Raw genomic sequence first — 14,023 nt, 5'->3', positions numbered from 1 at the left:
GGCGTCCCAGAGACCCAGGCTCGCCCAGCGCCCAGCAGCGAGAGACTGCTTAGCGACAGGGCCCCCCGGTGGATCCCACGCGGCTGAGAGGAAGGAGTTCTCCCTGCCCTGTACACACAGCCCCTCTTCCCAGACACATTAATGCACACAGCCGGCCCTATTTTGTATAAAAATGGGTCTATGTATATTCTTTTAGTGTTTACATAAAGGGACCCTCGGAGACTCCAAAGACCCAAATAGAAGTAGTGACTGTTCCCAGGGGGGCGACACGGAGCAGAAGGAGCAGAGGATGGGAAGACGCATTTGCCCTCCAGAGTGTGTGACGAATTGTTCTCATTTCGATGTCGGGAGTGATGGGCATGCATTACTATCGATCACATGACGTGACAACGAAATTGGACTGTTTTACACCAAACTCACAACCGCAGCAGCACGAGGACATAGCGCTGGGGACCTGGGATGAGCCCTTGGCGACTCGGACCTCTAGTTTCTCCGTAAGCAGAGAGAGGGCAGTGGCGACCTGCCGGAGCTGCGGGAGCCAGGCGAGGTGGGGGTGCTGATGCACTGGGCTGGCCTCTCCGCTCACTGTTTCAGGGAGGACTTTCCCGCTGCCCTAGTTTTAACTCCTGCTGAGGTCAGGCCTGCGGGCCCTGGGGAAGCACTAAGCGGAGGCACACGAAAGTGCGGCGAGGTTTCTCTCCCATTTAGTGTGTATGGTCAGAAACCGTCAGCCTCGTTCTGCTTCCGGGCGACTTGCTGGGAGCGCTTTCCCCGAGTCTTCCCCGGCCTGCTGGCTGCAGACAGACACCCGCGGGGACGGGGAGGAGGAGTTGACAGCTGAGCAGGGCCAAACGCTCTGGAGAAGCTGCTGCAGGTGGACGCCCGGGGGCCAAGGCAGTTAGCCAGGGTGACAGGGTGGGGGGCGGGAGGACGCCTCACAGGCTGAGTGTGTGCTCACCTGCGGCCCCGGGCACTGCGTGCTTCCTCATGTCTGCTGCGTAATTCCCCGAAAACCCTCTGGGGTGTGGGAGTCATTGCCCCGGATGAGGACACTAAGGCACAGAGAGGTTAAGCAGGCTGGCCAAGGCCACACAGCGGGGAATGACCTGTTGTGCAGGTGTGTCTTCTGAGAGGCTGTCACTGACAGTGCAGTGACAGGCTGCTGGTCTTCATTGTCTGTTGATGGAGGCCCTTTCCGGACAGGCCTATGCCAGGCACTGGGCACAGACCGATGTCGGGCCTGGCCTGTCCTAGGAAGTCAGCGTGAGAACACAGGGCTGGCTCTCCTGGCGGAGGGGCCTCAGTGACTCCTCCCCAGGGCATGCCAGGCTTCACTCTGTTCAGTCGGTTCATTCTGGAGCTTCGGCGCGTGGCCATCCTGACGTCTGTCACTCTGAGCTGATTGGCAGGAAGTTGGCACAGGAACGAGTGGCCTCAGAGATGCCCGAGGAGTAGACTGGAGACAGGGCTTGGAGGCCCGCGGGGTGATGAGAGGTGCTCCCCGGAGCACAGAGGGCCTGCGGAAAGGGGACAAGGGAAAGCAGCAAGGCCACTGACACCAGGCGGTGAGCGAGTCCTGCCAGGGGGCACCAGGCCCGGCCTTGCTGGGGTCCGCAGAGAATGTGGGGAACCCGCTGCAGCCTGCTCCTGCCCCGGCCAGGGCCTAGGAGGCTGCACTGGGCATCGGGCAGCTGCAGCCTGTGCTCACTGAGGATTCCCCCGGGGCCATGGCTCCGAGCATTTGGGCCTTCGCCCCTCAAAGCCAAGTATCCCCAAAGGCCATCTGTGCCCGGCCTCCAGCCTGGGCGGGGACTGTTTGTTCTACAAAGGACAGGGGCCCTCCTGTGGGAGCCAAGGAGATGGACTGGGGAACAGCAGCATTTGGTAAAGGTGGTAGGTGGTCACTCTTTAGTTTAACTTATTACTTCAAGTTTCTATACTTTAGGAACATGGATGGATGGATAGAGAATAGATAGATGGAGATGGATGGATGAAGGGATAAACGGGTGGATGATGGATGGAAGGATTGATGATGGATCAATGATGGATGGGTGGATGATGGATGGATGGATAGATGGATGATGAATGGATAGATGATGGATGGATAGATGGATGGATGGATGATGGATGGATGGATGATGGATGGATGGATGGATGGATGGATGATGGATGGATGGATGATTAGATGGATGGATAAATGGCAAGATGCATACACAGATAGGTAGATAGATAGGCAGCCTTTTGAGTTGCCTGCTGCATACTTTTTATTAGGGGTCATTTAAATAATAACTATAATGCAGAATGAGGTACAGAGAGAGACTCTGAAGCCCAAATGCCTGGGTTAGAACCCCAGCTGTGTGACCTTGAGCAGATCGCTCACCCTCTCTGTGCCTCAGTGTTTTGCCGGAGGGGTGACAGTAGTGCCTCCCTCACCGATCTCCAGGGAGGAGTCGTGCCATCGTCCTGGGACGCACTCAGGTGCACCTGGCATGTGGAACTGCCTCAGCAGGTGCTGGTGATCAGTGTTCTTCTCTGGTAACGAGGCCAGGGATGGGATGGGCTTCCCACCTGACAGGGAGGCAGGATGGTAGGCCCCTACTCCCTCAGTCACAGAGACCCGTGGGGGGGTTCTCAGCTTACAACTGAGAGACAGATCCAGGAAGGGAAAGATACCCCAAGATCTCGCAGCTGGACTTGGACAAGCTGGGACAGAAGAACCCAACCAGCCAACCTGGGAACAGAGTTGTGTACCCACCCTTCTCTCTACAACTTTTTCTCCAAACCCAAGGATGCTCCTTTCCCTCTCTTCTCTCCGCTGAGGGACCCGGGGAATGGACGTGCCTCATGTCCAGTTACTGTGAAGGCAGGGCCAGCCCACCACTGCAGCTGCCCGTCAGGCGTGGCCTCCCCTCCCCTGCTTCCCACACCCACCCAGCACCTCTGACCACTCCGCTTGGACTGCAGCGGCCCTCGCTCATTGGGTGGTAGTCATAGCTTGGTTCTACCCAGGGCGACACCAAGCTGCTGATAGCGAAGAATTTTCAATAGCTAAGCTGTCCCCGTGACTTCTGTAGAGTAAGAGAAGGCAGGTGGGGAGAGGAAGAGTCATCACAGGCCCCGCCAGGAGGCACAGCCCCCGGGGTGAGGAGAGCAGTCTCCGGGGTCACGGTATTTCTCAAGCAGACCAGAACCCTTCTGAGAATGCAAAGGGGCTGAACCCCGTGGACCAGCACCGTCCCAGGAGAGCCAGCAGGCCCAGCCTGGGTGTGGGGTGGCGATTTGTGTGCATGCAACAGACCACAGGGCCGGGGAGGGCGGGCAGGGAGACAGGGACGGGCTTGTGGGAATATCGTGCTGGGCCGCCCGGCAGGCAGGAATGGGGTCCCTCAGAGGCTGTTCTCACCCGTCTCCCCCTCTCTCCTCTCAGGGCAAAGCAGGAGAGCCGGGTCTGCCAGGACCAGAGGGGGCCCGGGGCCCGCCCGTAAGTGCCGTGGTGTGAATGTGTGTGCGCACATGTGTGTGTTCTGTCCACGGTGGAATCAAGCCATCAGCCCCATGGTGCCGGCATGGTGGGTGGAGGTCTCGGGACCCTGGGCTCAGAGGTCCTCCTTCAGCACACTGGGCACCTACCTGACAAATCCCATCTTTCACAGCCAACCATCGCTGCACAGTTGTCAAACTCGCCACCGTGGTGACTATGGCTGTTCTATGTTCCCTTTGTTCTTATCCAATTTGTTATCACTTTCATGGGCTGCTTCTGGGTGATGGAGCCTACAGGAGTTTTAATTTTAGTTCTGAATATTTTCCATAGCTAAAGTTTTTTTTTGTTTTGTTTTTTACCAATTATAAAAGTAACCCATTCTCATCGCAAAATAATAACAATGGTTATTAGTTTTCTAATTAAGTAATAATTAGAAAAATAATAAAAATAATGTAAGAGAAGAAAACAGAATTACTTGTAATTCTACAACACAGAAAGGTAAAACTCTGTTAACATTATAGTTTATCTTTCCTGGTCTTTTTTATATGCATAAATTCTGACATTTATATATCCAAGTCTCTCTCTAGGTGTCAAGCTAGTATAAATACAAACATACACAGATATCTTTTTCTATAAAAATGAACTCAATTGATGTATTTGGGGATTGTTGAGGTTTTTTATTTTGTTAAATACTCTACTCCTTCATAATTTTAAAATTGTTTACACAATTTCTTAAATTTGTTTTTGGGGAAAAATATGATTTTTAATGAAAATTCTAAAATCCAAATTATTTGGCAAGAAGGAGGAGATCAAACTGTTAGTTCTCTTTCCTTAATGTGCTTTTCTGTAAAAAAAAATCAATAACTCACCTGGCTCCCATTCAATATGGAGGAAACAAAACACACAATCCATTTCTTTTTTTGCTAAATCTCTTTGCTTTTCACCTAATTACACCAGAGAAGAAACCTAAGAATGGAGAACACCACCTTCTGTGGGGGATGAAAAGCCCGAGTTAGTGATTTTTGCTGAGGTGGCTCCTGGCTTATTGGACGGGAGGGGCTTCCTCTCCCCGATGAGGACACATGTGCTGGGCTGTGATTGGACAAGACCGTCTGTGGGCGGGGAGCTGCAAGGAGCCGACCCGGGTGGGGCGGAGTTAGATGCCCAGCCGGGGAGAACCCCCCTCCTGCCTGCGGAGTTGGAGCAAAGCTCTGAGGGAAGACATGAGCTGGGTTCAGCTTCCACTTTTCGTGTATTCACTTTGTGACCCTGGCCAGGGGACCTCTCTGAACATCTGTCTCTTCTATGAACTGGAGTCCGACGAGTTCCCACTTCTCTCAGGTGCTTTGGACACTGAAGGAGAATGAATATGTGACACTCCCCGCCGAGTGTCTCGCACCTCGCGTGTGCCCCAGTGGGTGCTTCTGCCCACGATCACATGGGAAGGGAGCACCGCAGGGTCCCTGGCTCTGAGGTGGCTGGATTTGGGGTGCCAGGGTCTTTGAGGAAGATGCTGGAACCGGACGGCTCTGTCCTTTTCTAGGGAAAGAGCTGCCTGTTCTGAGCAGCGGAGAACACGGTTTCTGTCTCAGTCAATGCTTTGCAACAACTCTGCAGAAGTAGCTCTATCCTCCTTCTACAGATGTGGAAACCGAGTCACAGTGGAGGGAAGAAGGCACCCGAGATTTATAGCTAGAAAGTGGGAAGTGTAGTTCAGTTCCAGGCCCGAGTCCCCGGTCACCCCTGTGCCGTCACCCTTGACCGAACAGGAAACCCTTCTGCAAACGAATGGGTCCCACCGTGCTCAGCGGGGGCATCGGCACTGTTCTCGTTTGGTGGGTGGTGGCACTACAATGCCCAGGCTCACAGTGGTCCAATCTGGAATCAAACCTGAGATGCTTCGCCGTCCTGCTCCCCCTCTTCCTCCCGGGTCCCTGATGCGTCCTGCCAGCCCCCGAGGTGACAGGTTAGGTCCCATCCCATGCTCACCACACCCAGCAGGGCAGGGGCCAACCCTGGCCTCGGCGGGAGCCACGAAATGCAGGCACTCAGCTCAAGGCTTTGCAGGGACCTGAAGCCGCCAGGCCGGGCTCCCGGCCCTGCACCCCGCCGCTCCCAGGAGCCGGCAGAGGGGCTCCCAGCCGAGTGGTGTGGGATCAGGAGCCGAGGGAGAATAAGGTCAGGGACATGTGGGCCGATGCCCGGGCTCTTTGGGCTCCTGCCCCTGCAGCCCTGCACACGCTGCAGCCTGAGTGCAGGGGCAGGGCCTTGCTGCCCAGTCGGCCGGCATCGAGGGCAGGGCCAGTGCCTGGCACCCGGCAGGGCCCGCTCCCCGCCGCGGGTCGGGAGCGAGGGGAGTCCGGCCTGGCTGGACCGTCTCCCCAGGTGCCTGCCCTTCCCTCTCGCCAGCCTGCTCTTCGGGGGAATCACTCCATTCTCTCTCTCCTAGGGCTTCAAGGGACACACGGGTGATGCCGGTGCTCCGGGCCCCCGGGTAAGTGGGTGCCCCCCGGGCATGTCGTCCCGGGCTCGCCTGAGCTGGTGTTTGCAGACAGGGGGCCCCTGGGCCCTGCTGGCCAGTGCGGCGCCTTGCCCCCTGAGAAGTGGAAAGCATCATCCCTCTCCTGGCCTAGTTTTTCTAGAAATTTCTCCTGGGGCACAGACACTGACTTATAATGGACTAGATGGATCGGCCTGGAGCCAGGTGTGCTCACTGGGCTGTGCTACATGAACTTGTGACTGAGGCCAGGGGATGGGGTGATTCCCAGGCCCAGAGCTCCCCGTGGAGAGCGTCGGTTTATCCCAGAGGCCTGCGTTTTGTCCCCTTAGTGCCCTGAGCAGAAGGACCCTCAGGGCCCTCAGGGCCATGCCCTGTGTCAGGGCGAGAGCCGAGGTATGGAGGGCCCAACGGGCCAGCAGGCGAGAAGCCGGAATCCAGGCGGCTGTGCCCGGCCCTGCAGCCTCTGTTTCCTGCAGCTCAGGGAGGCACACAGGGTGCAGGACTTGCCCAGGCCTTGGGGCACCGCAGACCCAGCACGGGGCCTGGACTCTGGGGCGCTGGCTGGCGGACCTCCTCCTGGGCACCCCTCCCCCCGACGCTGAGAGCCTGGCATTCGGGGTCTTCCCCTCTAACAGCAGGTCTTGTTTCTGCTTTTCCATCTAGGGAGAGCCTGGCGCCATGGGGCCCCCCGGCCGGGAAGGGTCACCTGGGAAAGACGTAAGTGGTGGCCTGTGGGCCTGGCTGGGGCTGTGAGGGCAGGGCACGTAGACAAAGTGGAAAGGGCTTCCCCGAAGGACCAGGGGACCCCTGAAACCGTACCAGTGAGGTCGGTGCCACTGCAGAGAAGTTCAGAGGGAACTCTCAGAGGTGGCTGGTGATGTCTCGGCTGCCCGCACACAGCTGGCGTCCTCCTTGGTGCGCTGACAAGGCCCGGGATGGGCGCACCAGCCCAGTGGGTCACTGCCCGGGCCACACTGGATAAGGAGGCTCTTCTGAATCCACCGTGATCCGTCTGTCGGTACCCAGGGCCAGCCACTGGCTCCAGCCTCAGTGCACTGGAGCAGCCTTTCCGAGGCTCTCCCGGCCCCTCCTCCTCCCCCGCGTGCTGCTGCCCGGAGCCCCGCATGGCCACCGCCACCCGTGCTGCGCGACCTCTGCACTGCACCTGCTCTCACCGAGTTTGGGTCTTGCGACAGAGCAGGTCGTCTTTACCTCCAGTCATAGGGATGGAGACTGAGACCCAGAGAGGTCAAGACATTGCCTCATGGTCACACAGCGAACCAGGTGGGAGGAGGCTGCCGGTGCCCGGATTTGTCAGCTCCACATCCTCATGGGGGACCCACCCTACACGACGTCCTGCGGGGCAATCTGATGTGTGGACGCAGCCTCCTGGGAGTGGGTGCTTGGTCAGCCTGGGCACCCTTCAGGACATGCCATGAACCACAAGGGCACTGCCCCTGCCCCGCGCTCTTGATGCTCTAGGTACATCGTCGTCCTGGCCACCTGCCATCCGGAGATGACGCCGCTGCAAGGGTCTCAGAAGAGATCCAGTCTACTCCCACGTTCTCCCGTAGCAGCGAATTCATTTGACAAAGCCAGGGACCCCCAACACAGCCAAGAGCAGCTCCCTGGACCCTGGGCGGGCTCCCCGCAGCCCGGACCCACAATGCACCTTGGGCCCTAAAGGGCAGCTTGACCGTCCTGGTCTGGCCAACCCCACTCACTCGCACTTACAGAAAACAGGATGCTGGCCTCCCAGGCAGGCGAGGTCGGGGTGCCACACACCCAGCAGGCGAGGTCGGGGTGCCGCGGGCCCGGCAGGCGAGGTCGGGGTGCCGCGGGCCCGGCAGGCGAGGTCGGGGTGCCACGGGCCCGAGGCTGGCTTCAAGCGGACGATGCTTCCTTCCTTCCTCGTCATTCATCCGGTTCTTTGTTTCCAGTCGTGTGCTGGAGTCTGCGCTGTGTGGGAGCGCGGCCAAGCTCTGGCTACACCATGTCACAGGGTGCTGCACGTCCCCTGAGCGGGGAACCGGTCCTTCGTCCCTAGAGGGTGTGTCCCGGTGGCATCGCCCTTCCTGCGGGACTGCGGCGGGACAGCTCTGGGTGACTGTCCAGCATCCAGGGCAGACCTGCAGGAGGGCTTCCTGGGTCCAGGTGCAGCTGCCGGACCCCAGGGAGCAGGGGCTCGTCTGAGCCAGGCAGGAGAGAGGGGTGCTGAAATGCGGGGTTCGCGTGCTCGCTCACCCACGGAAGTGCGTCGGCCGAATTGGGAGTTCCTGGCAGTTAATGAACGATGAAGCGTTCTGGGCGCAGTCGGTCGGTCTCGTGGGCAACATGGTGAACTTTGGTCTACGTGGGACTGTGTCCATCATCTTCATGCAGTGACTTCTTTGACCTGATTGTCTCTGTTCCAGGGCGACGCTGGACCCACAGGGCCACAGGGTCCCCAAGGACTGAGGGGCCTACCGGTGAGTTCTGCATGGAGACCAATGGGCGCCATGATGCGGCAGGGTTTGTTACCATGGTGACATGTTTGGGTCATCCCTGTGGCACTGTGTTATTCCACACGTCAGCATGACTCAGCAGTTAGGAAGCAGTCACTGCCCTGAGCCTCCCAGAGCCCCCCCCACACTCCCCATCTCTTTTCTGGAACCCCCTCCCCACAATCGGAAATTAAGAAGGTGCCACCTGGCCCTGGCCCGTTTGGCTCAGTGGTTAGAGTGTTGGCCCACAGGTTTGATTCCAGTCAAGGGCATTTACCTGGGTTGCAGGTTCGATCCCTGGCCCCGGTCAGGGTCGTGTGGGAGGCAACCCGTCGATGTCTCTCTCTCACATCGAGGTTTCTCTCTGTCTCCCCCCTCCCTCCCTTCCACTCTCTCCAAAAATCAATGGAAAAATATCCTCGGGTGAGGACTAACAAAAATAAATACATAGCCCTGGCCGGTTTGGCTCAGCGGTTAGAGCGTCGGCCTGCGGTCCTGAGAGACCCGGGTTCGGTTCCCGCTAAGGGCACGTACTTCGGTTGCAGTTTGTCCCCGGCCCTGGTTGGTCGTGCGGTGGCAGCCACTCGATGTGTCCCTTTCACATCGATGTTTCTCTCTCTCTATCTCTTCCTCTCTCTCCCTCCCACTCTATCTGTACAAAAAATGGAAAAATGTCCTCGGGTGAGGATAAAAAAATAAATAAATAAATACATAAATACATAAATGGAAATAGAAGACACCTCGGGGCGGCAGAGGCCTAAGCCCTCAGCAACCCCCTGCTGCACACGCCTCTGAGGGCACAGAAGGCCGAGGGAGGGCACTGGGGAGCAGGGGAGCCCCGGACAGTGCGGGGTGGAGGATGCTGGCTGGAGCAGTGGGGCTGGGCAGGGCCTCGGGTGCCAGGGGCAGGAGGTGGGCCTGGCCCGAGGCCCCAAAGGCCGGCCTGTGGGTCTACAGCTTGTCCCCAGCAGCTCTGAGGGACGTCACACAGAATCCGTAACCAGCAATGAACAGCTGGGGTTCGCCAAACACTTCTCTTCCGGGGCTCACTGAGGCGGGCTCCTCCCGACTGAAGAGGGGGGCCTGCCCTCCTCAGTGGGGTCGCAGGGCGGCGAGCCGGACGCTGTCTGTCTGTGGACACTGGCTGTCTGTGGACACTGGCAGTGCCGGTGCTGCCCGGGCATTTGCACAACCCACTCCCTGGGTCTCCCCGAACCTGGGGCAGGTGCACTGCTGTCCCCGTCACAGATGAGAAACTGAGGCACAGAGACATCAGGTAACTTGCCTAAGACCACACAGCACTGAGGGGCAGAGCCAGGGCCTGGACTCAAGCAGTTCGGTTCAGGTCTGCAGCTTCAGTCAACACCTCTGGGCCCATGTTCGTGAGTTTCCTCCTGAGAAAGACCGCCTGGCGGGAGGGCCTTGGAGCAGGACGCTGGAACTCAGAGCCCGAGGAGGGGCGGGGGCCTCCTCTCCTGGCGGGCTAGACACCAGGGGCTCCCCCAGGACAGCGGGACCTGAGAAGTGAGCCCAGGAGGGAGCCAGGCGTCAGCCCCAGTCGGCCTGTGCAGGTGACAGGTGCCTCCCCGAGCCACCTCCTGTGCACATTGACCTGGTGACACCCTGACCGCCCCTGCACACGGAGAGGACCGAGGGAGGAGGACATGAGACGGGTACAGGGATGAGCCCCAGCGCATGTTTTTAGAGCCACACAGATGGGTGGCGGGAGGCGCAGGGGGCACACCAGGCAGCTCTCCCTGGAAGGGGGGAGTGGGGCGTCACACGGACAGGCGGGCTGCGATCCCCCGCAGGCCCTGTGCTTCCTCGGTGCCTCGGTTTCCTCCTCTGTGCCTGGGGATAAAGACGGCTCTGCCACGCGATTCTGGCCGGACCTGGTGACGTGAGGCGGACGAAAGCCCCAGGGCCACACGTGACTTTCTGGGTGCAGGCGGAGGCCGTATTTATGACCACTCGCGGACGAGCCAAGTGCTCAGCGAGGTGTGGGAGCATGAGGGCTCGGGCGCCTGGTTCAGAGCCCGGGTCCCTTCTGCGCAGGTTGCGTAGCGTTTCCGTGCACAACGGCGTTTGTCTGTGGGCAGCGCGGTGCAGCCTGGCGGGCAGGGAGCGCCCCGTAGCGGTGGCGCCTTCGCCCTGTGACCGGGTCCGTGCTACCAGCAGTTAGTCGCAGCAGAGTCCAGGCATCAGCACCGTCGGGGCAAAGGGTCTGTGGAGAGTGGTCCTTTCTGTTCTCGGCCTCCCGTGCGTCTGCTTCGTGCTAGATGCTGGGTGTAGAGTCCGTTTGGGCAGCTCCAGGCGGGGGTCAGAGCTGGGTGGGGGTGACAGCCGGGCAGACATAGCCGCCCAGTGGGGCGTCCTGAGAGGAAGGAGGATGATGAGCAGAGGAAACGCCCAACGCAGCCCAGTGGAGCTGAGACGTTTGGGCTCAACGAGAACGTGTGCCCCTCAGGGCAGGTCGCCGGGGGCCTCCTCGAACTTTCTGATGGGAAGGGCTGCGGGGATCTTACTGGTTAAATGTCTTTATCAAAATCACAAATGTCCAGACTACCCCCCAGCCAGTGAATCTCGGGTTGGGAGAGGCAGTCCTGGAGCTGGAGTGGGAGGGTTTCTGTTCGGTTCTGACCCTGCACGCTCCCTCCTCCTGGGCTCAGTATCTGCATCTGTTAAATGGGCACATGGACGCCCTCAGCGGTGGGGCAGTGAGGTCAGCATGCAGACGTCCTGCGCAGTGGGAACAGCCGGGCTGATGTGAGCGGCTGTGTCAGACTGTTCGTCCCCGGAGCCGGCCCCTGAGCGGAAGGACCGGTGGACGAATGGATGGACGGGGTCGTGATTATTTGCTGGGCGGAGCCGTGGGCCCTGCCCGCTGGGGGAGGCTTTTTCCATGTGCTCGGGCTCCTTCAATTCTACAACAACACGGCGAAGTCAGTATAACGCTCCTTGACAAGCCCCTGTGAGTAATGGGTGGTTTGCTGAGAGCAAAGGGGGCCCAGGTACAGCCCTCGGTGGGGGATCATGCCCCCTGCACCCCGACTCTCGGCTCCGTGACGTCCGTGCAGAGACCCTGCAGTGACCCCTGCTGTTTTCCCCACCAGGGTAAGAACGGATCGCCCGGAACTCCAGGGGACCCCGGCCCTCCGGGAAACCCAGTGAGTACCCGTCCCCTGCCGCGTGGGGGAACCAGGGCGGCCTGGAAGGGGCGTCTGGCCCGCATCCCCGCGCGTCTGGGCTCACGCTTACAAGCACCGGTGGGAAAACACGGGTTCGAGTGGTAGAGATGGGCTGTGGAGGGAGAGGGTGCGGGGGGACTTGTCTCAGGGTTTAAAGTGCGTGCGATGCTGCAGCTGGCTCTGTGGACAACCACATGCGTCCAACGGGACCGAACATTGAAGCCTTTTTAAAGAATGTTGATAGGACGGCACAGCCGTTGTTGGGTGTTTCCAGAAGATGAAAGACGGGGTCAGGCTGACCAGCCCTTAGCATCTCGGACAGGAGGGGAGCAGCCTGGGCGTGGGTGTCACGGAGCTGTGGCTGAGGAGTGTCCTCCTGCCGGGGGGGGGGATGGGCGGCACGCAGGAACGATGGGTGTACAGTAGAAAGAGGGTGGGATGAGGAGTCAGCAAAGTCCTGGTCACCAGAGAGAGGAGTTGGGGTTTGGGGTTCAGGTCTGGTAGGTGGGAGACACGGTGGGGAACACGGGCCTGGGATGGGTTCTAGGCCTGGAGAAGTCAGCCTGTCCACGCATCTCCTCCCTGCCTCCGTGTTGTACTGGCTGAAGTGGGCGGTCGGTTCAGAAGACAGCCTCAGGCAGTGGGGGTCAAGCAGGAGCCGCACGAGCAGTGCGCAGACCACAGTGGCAGCCGACTGCCCACTCCAGCGTTAGGGTGACCAGCCCACCTGGTTTGCCCACAAGCTCCCCGCTCCTGGGACGACCATCATGCCCCGGCAAACCAGGCGTGTGGTCCCCGGAGGAGAGACCCCTCTTCCATCGGAGCAGGGCCGGTGGCACTCAAGGAGCCTAAGTCCTCTGCACGTGTTGTCACCTCCCTTGGGGACCGTGGCGAGGGGCTTGCTGCTGCCGCGGGGACGAAGGGGTGGGTGGGGCGGGCCATGGAGCTGGACACAGTCCCACCGCCGTGCTGGCCCCAGAAGGGCTGACCCACATAGGGGGGCTTCCCGGAGACGCTGAAACAAAGATTCCCATGGGCTTTTCCCCAAAAGGGGTCCTTCCAAACCAGGAGCCTCAGTGTCCCGTTGGGAAGAAGTATAGCACCTCGCCGCGGGGGCCGCATACTCGTCAGAGAGTTTCCTTAAATATTGTGTCCTGTTTTATTCCTGAACGGAAAGTCCGTTGACTGCAGAGAGACTTCGGGTCTGCCCCCCACCCCGTGACAGCACCACGAGGGCCCACAGGACCCCCACCCAGGTGTCTCCCTGACCCACTCCCTCGGCTACGGGACAGGGTCTCATCTCTGTAGATGTCCCACGCCTTCCGAGTGCAGAGGGGTCACAGGCTTTCTGAGTCGGCTTGAATTGACACTCGACCTTGAAGAATTAATCCAGTTTTCCCTCTGCAGGGCCAGAAGGGAAGTAAAGGAGAAAGTGGCAGCCCAGGACTCCCTGGCTTCCTGGGTCCTCGTGGGCCTCCGGTAAGCAGAGCACCCCGATGGGGCAAGGTGCCCAGCTCGGGGGGTAGCTTCCGTTCAGTCCCTGTCCTTCCACCTCCGGTGTCCTCAGGCCCATGTCCCGGGTCCCAGTGACCGGCATGATCCTTTCGGAGACAGTGGGCGCCTCGTGTCACACCTGTGTGGGGTCCTCAGCCCCCCTGGGAAAGTCTGCTGAGCTCTGTGCCTCGGCTTCCTCACCATTCCAGTGGGCATGCCCAGCACCGACCTCAGAGCTGGACGGGGTGGTGTAGGGATGAGGGTTGGCAGCAGCGCCCCGCCCACTGCGGGAGCCTGATCAATAGAAACGATCTGAATGGTGGCTGTGGCGCGTTAGGGTGGTGATGTGGTCTCAGAACTCGGAGCGCGTAGGTACCACTGTACAGACGGGCAGGTTCGGGCTGTAGCCTCAGAACATGCGGGTAGTTGATCCAAGGCCACACGGTCATTCCGGGCTCCAGCCAGCCCTTCACTCCAGGTCTCCTGACTTGAGATTCTGATGCAGAGGAGCCGAGGGGGAGCCTTGCCCCGTTTCTGGGCAGAGGGATGCCAGGGGACCCACATTCCCAGTGATCCCCCCGGGCGTTGTGCACACTGTATCCACACCCTGGCCTCCTGACCAGTGAAGGCGGCTTGTGCGGAACCTGCAGTGTAGGAAGCTGTCCCTGTCCCTGTCCATCCCCCTCCAGTTCAACCCTGGCCCCGAGGGTGCCCACTGCCAGACCCGCCCAACGGCTCGAGCTGGTGACCCCTATTTGCCCTTTTCGCCCTTGTTGCCCGAGACTAGCACTGCTCTGTCCATTGGTTTTTACTTGTGCCTGTTCATTCACTGGACAGGCCCCCTCTCCATCCCCTTGTCACTAATCTGGCTGCCACG

At 59.6% G+C, this 14,023-nt stretch overlaps 1 protein-coding gene across 1 annotated transcript in view; it reads left to right on the top strand.

Annotated features, from left to right (window-relative positions):
* The window catches only part of COL22A1 (collagen type XXII alpha 1 chain), a 162,382-nt gene that overhangs the window by 136,191 nt on the left and 12,168 nt on the right, over window positions 1-14,023 (top strand). Inside the window, exons 51-56 of the mRNA XM_036264164.1 lie at window positions 3,428-3,481; window positions 5,931-5,975; window positions 6,645-6,698; window positions 8,396-8,449; window positions 11,578-11,631; window positions 13,060-13,131. Coding sequence (XP_036120057.1) covers window positions 3,428-3,481; window positions 5,931-5,975; window positions 6,645-6,698; window positions 8,396-8,449; window positions 11,578-11,631; window positions 13,060-13,131 — 333 coding nt within the window. The remainder of the gene's footprint in view (window positions 1-3,427; window positions 3,482-5,930; window positions 5,976-6,644; window positions 6,699-8,395; window positions 8,450-11,577; window positions 11,632-13,059; window positions 13,132-14,023) is intronic.

Source organism: Molossus molossus, unplaced genomic scaffold (genome assembly GCF_014108415.1).
Source record: "Molossus molossus isolate mMolMol1 unplaced genomic scaffold, mMolMol1.p scaffold_m16_p_16, whole genome shotgun sequence".
Lineage (NCBI taxonomy): Eukaryota > Metazoa > Chordata > Mammalia > Chiroptera > Molossidae > Molossus > Molossus molossus.
Note: the sequence above shows the minus strand (reverse complement) of the source record. Positions and strands in the feature narration are given on the sequence as shown.